The 7,481-nt window shown below is 42.6% G+C and overlaps 1 protein-coding gene across 3 annotated transcripts in view; it reads right to left on the bottom strand.

Moving 5' to 3' along the window:
• Nucleotides 1-7,481, bottom strand: part of PLS1 (plastin 1) — a 165,165-nt gene that overhangs the window by 55,321 nt on the left and 102,363 nt on the right. For all 3 annotated transcript variants that reach the window (XM_015559910.1, XM_006757504.2, XM_015559909.1), the window contains exons 7-8: nucleotides 1,764-1,929; nucleotides 1,543-1,685 (exon numbers count right to left, since the gene is read on the bottom strand). In XM_015559910.1, coding sequence (XP_015415396.1) covers nucleotides 1,543-1,685; nucleotides 1,764-1,929 — 309 coding nt within the window. The remainder of the gene's footprint in view (nucleotides 1-1,542; nucleotides 1,686-1,763; nucleotides 1,930-7,481) is intronic.

Raw genomic sequence — 7,481 nt, forward strand, 5'->3', positions numbered from 1 at the left:
CTTTGAGACAGCATGGAGGGACCTGGAGAGTATTATGCTAAATGAAATAAGCCAGTCAGAGAAATACAAAGTCTCACATGATCTCACTTATATGTGGAATCTAATTAACAAAATAAACAGATGAATGGAGTGGATCCAGAGACATAGAAGCATGGAACAGACTGTGGAATCTCATAGGGAAGGAGGAGAAGGGTGGGTGTAGAGGAAGAGATCAACAAAAGAATGTATATGCCTTTATGCATAACCCATGGACACAGACAATAGGTGAAAGCCTGTGGTAGGGGATGGAGATGGGCTAGAATGGGTCAATGGGGGGAAAAGGAGGATATATGTAATATTTTCAACAATACAGATTTAATTTTTAAAAAATGATTAATATAATGACTAAACTGAAAAAAATTGTGGCAAATATTTAAAAATGATCACATTTGTATGTTAAAGACATGACATTAAATTGGAGTTAGATTTGCTGAACTAAACTCACCTGTCATACAAAATAAAGTTTGTAGAAATACCAAAAGAAAAAGAGAGCCCCCCCCAAATAAAATTTTAAATGAGCATATTTTAGATGAAAGCAGAGAAATACAATGTCACTTCAAAGAGAGATTGTCATCTAGGCCATTAGGGCAAAAATATAACCTGACTGAAGGTGTTAATGTATCTAAAGAGAAAATATGAGTTACTGTTAACACTGATTAGTCTGAAAAACAAACACAAAAAAAGCATATAAAGAAGAGTCACAGGGATCCAAATTGGCAATGCCTGTCTATGCAGTGACAATAACAGTTATTAGGCAGACTGAATGTTACAGTTTCCTTGACAATGGTCTCCCAGTAGCGAGGGAAGTGTTTCAAGCTACCATGGTTGAGAGACCTACCTGAAGACCTCCTTTTGCCTACTGATTCTCTGTGCCCTCAGATAATTTGGTTTCCTATTAGCTGGTTATTGGCAAAGTGGCAGTAAGAGTGTTGAACTGGGCCTCTAGTCCATCAAACAGATGTAATTCTCAGACTGACATTCACTTTATAATTTAGTATATCTGTGTAATATAAAATGGAAAGAATGCTTTAATCTGCTAAGGAGTATCTCCTTCATTTCATAGCCAGTTGTGTTTCTTATTAAAAGCCAATAAACCAGTTCTTTTTAAATATAAGATATTGTGATTATAATTCTCAGAAAAATGCAAAATTTCATTTCCTAAACTGTGCCCTTGTGAATTAAATTCCAATCCAAATTTAAGTCTGTATTTCTCTTTTTTAAAAAATACATTTTTATTGATTTCAGAGAGGAAGGGAGAGGGAGAAAGATAGAAACATCAATGATGAGAGAGAATCATTGATCGGCTGCTTCCTGAGTGTCCTCTACTAGGAATGGAGCCCACCACCTGGGCATGCGCCCTACAGGGAATGGAGCCATGACCTCCTGGTTCATAGGTTGATGCTCAACCACTGAGACACACTGGCCAGGCAAGTCTGTATCTTTTTTGTTTTTACATTCTGCATCCTTACTTTATGTTACAAATTTGAACATTAAAATACAAACCTTAATGTCTTGGCTGAAGTTGTTGATGGTATGCCATCCTGCATTGGTCAAATGGTAGTTCACCCATCGCAGCAATAACTCCTCTGGAGAAAGCTTCATCAGCTCTTCTAGTTCCTCACCTTCATTCAGCAATGCAATCAGAGCTGAGAGGAAAACATAGAAATATAAATTCTTGCAGCAAGTGTATGTAAATGAAAAGTAAATATTTTTGATGATCATACCTTCATTCCTGGAAATCTCAATATCAGCAAAAAGACCAACTTTGATGATCTGCCAGAGAAGTCCCAAGACCAAGTGAGGTTTTCCTTCTTTGAGATCCTGTGCACCAATATTGACCACTGTACATCCAATGGCTGAGGCAGAATTCAGGGCTAGGTTTAAATTTTCCTGAATTGCCACAAAGAAAAATACCCATGAGGAAGTACTTTCTAAAGTCTTATCAACAAGTTAAGAAGGTAAGTAAGAAACAAAGGATTGTGAAATTTCAGATTTTTAAACATAATATTTAAATAAGGAAAACACCAATATTTAAAAGAAATTTTCTATGGTTTTAACTATTACCTCTATATGCCAATGATTTTCAAATTCATATCTTCAGCCCACGCTTTCTCTCAGTGCCCACTCTAAACTCTATACCTATATACTCACTTTGTTAGGTCTATTTGGGTGTTTCACAAGTATCTCAAACTCATGTCCGAAACTGAAGCAATTTTCCTGCCATGCTTCCTTGGTCTTCCTCTAATTATCTATCTATTAAAACTGGCTTTTCTTTATTTCCTGTCTTGGTTGATAGGACCAACATTCATTCTTGCCTTCTTTCTTCCTAAGTCAGAAATATGAGCAGAATCCTTTTTCTTCCTTGCTTACCATATCTAGTCACCAATGTCTGTCAATTCCACCTTCTAAATACCTGTGGAAACTGTTGGTGCCTTTCTTCAGTTTCTTGGTTCCTTCCTAACACCCATCTCAAACTATCTACAATCCATCTTCCACAATATTGTGCTATTCGTGATCTTAGTAAAATAGAAACTTGATGGTGTCCCCTCACTGGAAAACCCTTCAAGTTCCCTATAATTCCTACTATGTCCTCTCACTCACTATATAGGACCTCTGAAATGGCTATTCCCTCTGCCTGGAACATACTTCCCCCAAATATCCACAAGTCCTTTAATATTGCTCAAATGCACCTATGGCCTTCTCTCATTATCCTATACAAAATAGCAAGCATCACCACACCTCTGCTGGCACTCACTATACCTGATTTTCCTCTTTAGTATTCTGTGACATCCTATATAATAATAGACAAACATGGTAATTAACCATAGCTCCGACATGCTTCCCATTGGCTAATCAGGGCGATATGCAAATTAACTGCCAACCAAGATGGCGGCCAGCAGCCAGGCAGCTGAAGCGAACAGGAGGCTTGCTTGCTCAGTGATAGAGGAAGCCACTGCCAGCCTCTGAGCTTGCACTCTAAGAAACAATGTTGCAATTATAGAAGTTAAACAAAACCTAGAAACCTGCTTTCAGCCAGCCAGGCTTCAGCCAGCAGGATCACAACAGTGTTTCAATTATAGAATCTAAACAAACCCAGATCCCTGCTTTCAGCAGCCGAGGTCTCAGAGCTGCAGCCAGGCCTCAGAGCTAAAGCTGGCTCTCAGCTCCAGTGACAGCCATAGAAGGTAAATAAATCCCAGAATAAAAGAAAAAAAGGAGTTGGGAGCTTCAGGCCCCCGCCAGCCTGAAAACGGCCATCATCCCCTCACCCAGACTGGCCAGGCTCCCCAGTGGGGACCCCCACCCTGAAGGGGGTGTGACCGCTGCAAACAGCCATCAGCCCCTCACCCAGACTGGCCAGGCACCCCAGTGGGGACCCCCACCCTGAAACAACAAGATGGTGGCTAATTTGCATACTGAAGGTGGGCAGCAGCGGGCAAGGCTGTCTGCGGTCCGGGACCGGATCTGTGACCCTGCCGGGCAGGTGGCAACACTTGATGCTGTCCACTGTCCCAGGACCCAGATCTGTGACCCTGCCGGGCGGGGGGCAGTGCTTGAGGCTGTCCGTGGTCCCAGGACCCGGATCCGTGACCCTTCCCAGTGGGGCGGCAGCACGCACAGGGGCAGATTGGCCAGGGTTGGGCAGGGCAGGATGCCTGGCTTCCACCCAGCCCCAGTCACTCTGGGCAGGTGAGCAGCACAGAGAGCCTCTGGACAGGGGAGGCAGGCCGGCGGAGGGCGGCCTGTACTCCCCACATGGCAGTGGTGACAGCTGTGAGCGTGCCAAGTGGATCCTGCAAGCTGAGCTGAAGTAGCACCTGCAGGCCATCAGCGCCCAGGAGTGGCTACGCAAGATCCGCCTCCTGGCCAAGAAGGTGCAGGATCGCAGGGACAGCCACCGTGGTGGGCCAGACTGACGTCCTCCTGGCCTTACCACGGGGGTTTGCAGATCTGCAAAGCCAGAGGCCTCTGGTGTGCACATCCCCGCCTGGCGTGCAAACATCCCCCAGCACACTGTCACCCTCCTGCGCCTCCAACAGTTGCAAACCAAGGTGTGCACAAGTTCCCCCTGCCTCTCCACCGCACTTCCATCAACCCGGCATCCCTAACACCCCCACAGGATGTGCACACATCCCCTCTGATGTGCTCACGTCCTTTGGAGAGTGTCTGGGTGTTCTGGGTACTGAGGGTGGGTGCCTGTGAAATGACAGTGAGAGGGCGGAGTAGTGATGCTTTGTTCCCATGGAGGCCAGTGCAGCTACGAGGTCACCTCTGGGGGGTTAATGGAGGTGCAGAAAACATAAAATAAAATTGGAGTCAAATATTTAAAGTCAAAGATAAAAGTGATTTCTCTTGAATAAAGTAGCATTTGGGAAAGTTTTAGAATTTTAGCAAATACTACCATTCAATAAATCTTACTCTATGTGCTATGTTTCTTGATATTTATCATCTATAAATTTTAGAATCTCAAAAATTAATATGGTCCCATTTGCTATGGTGAAGGTACTGATATCCTATATGTGTTTTATGTTTAATATCTATCAGACACACCAGACACTTGCTAGATTTATTACTGTGTTATTTTCACCTTCATGGGCAATCTACTAGTATACATATATACTAGTAAAAGCCTAAGTGACAAAGCCTAAGACTGTTCAACTGGTAGCTATGACGCACACTGACCACCAGGGGGCAGACGCTCAACACACGGGCATGGAAACATGAAACAGACTGATGAATCTCAGAGTGAAGGAGGGAGAGGGGAGGGCAGGAAGAGATTAACCAAAGATGTTATATGCAGACTAGAGGCCCGGTGCATGAATTTGTTCACCAGTGGGGTTCCTTGGCCTGGCCTGCACGGACTTGGCTGAAACCAGCAGTCTGACATCCCCAGAGGGGTCCTGAATTGTGAGAGGGTGCAGGCCAGGCCGAGGGACCCCACCAGTGCACGAATTTGTGCACTGGGCCTCTAGTATTATATATTTATATGTTTATTATTATGTATATCATATCTCAAGCCTAAGCGACTAGTCAATCACTTGACCAGTCGCTATGATGCTCACTGACCACCAGGGGGCAGACGCTCAATGCAGGAGCTTCTCCCTGGTGGCCAGTGTGCTCCCACAGTGGGAGTGCCACTCAGCTGACCAAGATGAGTGGGGCTCCCAAGCAGAGCACCGCTCAGCTGACCAGTATGAGCAGGGCCGGGATGAGTGGGAGCAGCTCCTCCCTGGATCCCCACAGGCCATGCTGAGGCACCCCACTGGTGTACAAATCTGTGCACTGGGCCTCTAGTATATAACATAATAACAGAGGCTTTTTTTTTATATGTTTGGGGCTGTTTCCCAGATACTTAACACATGGTACATGCTCAATAAATATTTATTGAATAAGTGGATGAATGCATAAGAGTGAGTAAAGGCAAGAAGGGAAAGGAGAGGGTCAAGTCCAAATTTGTAATATGGCAATCAAAAACACTTAGGATTTGAGTCTGGCGTCATCTCTTGACATTCTACTTATATAGTCCATGCTTCAGCCAAGTTAGGTCTGTTAGAGCTCCCAAGACACTGCCAGGAATTGCAGGTGGTTTTTTTTCTAACTGCAATAAGCAGTAAAACTCAGCTTTGTCTCATCAACAGGTGGTGTTGTTGATACATGGGGAAATAGCTTTTGATGTTAATTTTATTTAAAACCATTGGTCTACAAATATAGCAAATGAGTTATAAGTTATTAGCTTAAAAAACAGATTGAAAGTTAGAAGCTAAAATCTACTTCATCGAATAAATGTTACTTTCTAATTGGTAAATACAACATTATTGGCTTACTGGTATGTAGGGAATAGGACAACCACTACTGTCTAAAGCCAATTCCAAATACTATCTCTAAAAATAAAACTATAAAGGACTTAGCACCTCGGACCCATCCTGTAGCTATTGAAAAATATTTACAGAATAATTTTCTTTATTTTCTTGAATACACTGCATATAATTATTAAAAGTAAAATGAAATAAATTTATACAACACTAAGAAATGCTGAATTTCTGATTCAGTGCCATAATAAATTTGTGTGACATGTATTCTAGAAATAAGACATAAATGAATGTTTTCAACAATCATAGATAGTATTAGATGAAGCATCCTGACACAGATGTAAAAAGAAAAAACACCAAAAAATAAAGAAATAACCCCCCCCCAAAAAAAAACAAAACAAAAAACACAATCTGACAATTACAATCAGAAATGGGCTTTTTAAAGAATAGTACTTTGTGGCTTGGATTCTAACATAGAAAGTGCTAGGGATATACAACAGTATTGGCTTATTGGAGGGGGGACAAAAAATTATGTTGGTCAACATCTTACTCTATAATTCTCAAGGATGATTGGAAATGCGAGTAACACTTGGATAGTCCGGAATCAACCATTTGTCACTGCCTTAAGGTCATAGCTTCCTTATAGGAGAGACTTAACAACTTCACCAAAATCAAGGATTGTACTTTCCAACAAAAAAGAAGGGAACAGCTCAGCAGTAGCTCACTTTTAACAGCTGCAGTTGTGAATTGCACATGAAATAGTTGCTGCTGCTCCCACCATGTGAGAGGCAGTACAGCACAGGGATGAAAAGGCTGGGTTCTGGAGCCAGACCATTGGGACCACACCCTGACTTGGACACTGTAGACCCTCTCAGTGACACAGTCTCATCCTCTTTAAAGTCATAATATCTTATTTTAAGGCTGTAAGGAGGAGTCAAAGGGATAATTCATGTTTAGAAGAGTGACTAGTACCTAGTTAGTACTTGATAAATATTGACATGCACCCACTGAACTAGACATTTTGATGGAAAAGTGTAACTATAAATTCCTGAACTTGAACAATATGTAAATGGGCAAGCTGACTATATAACAGTTTAGTACAAAAAGAATAGCTAAAGCCTGGCTGGCATAGCTCAGTGGTTGAGCATCGACCTATGAACCAGGAGGTCACTGATCAATTCCCTGTTAGGGCACGTGCTGAGTTGCAGGCTTGATCCCCAGTGTAGGGTATGTAGGAGGCAGCCAATCAGTGATTCTCTCTCATCATTGAGTTTCTATCTCCCTCTCCCTTCCTCTCTGAAATCAATAAAAAATATTTTTTTTTAAAATAGCTAAAAATTTTGTGAAACAGTAAAACTATGCACTTTTCTTTTTCCAACCAACCAATAAAAACACTGGCACACAGCAAATATTCATTAATAAAAATAACAATAATTATAACAATACTAGAGGCCCGGTGCACAAAATTCATGTGGGGGGAAGGGGTCCCTCAGCCTGGCCTGCACCCTCTCCAATCCGGGACTCCTCGGTGAGATGTCCAACTGCCCTTTCACAATCGGGACCACTGGCTCCTAACTGCTCACCTGCCTGCTTGCCTGATCGCCCCTAACCTCTCTGCCTGCCGGTCTGGTC

The sequence above is a fragment of the Myotis davidii genome, unplaced genomic scaffold, assembly GCF_000327345.1.
Source record: "Myotis davidii unplaced genomic scaffold, ASM32734v1 scaffold495, whole genome shotgun sequence".
NCBI lineage: Eukaryota > Metazoa > Chordata > Mammalia > Chiroptera > Vespertilionidae > Myotis > Myotis davidii.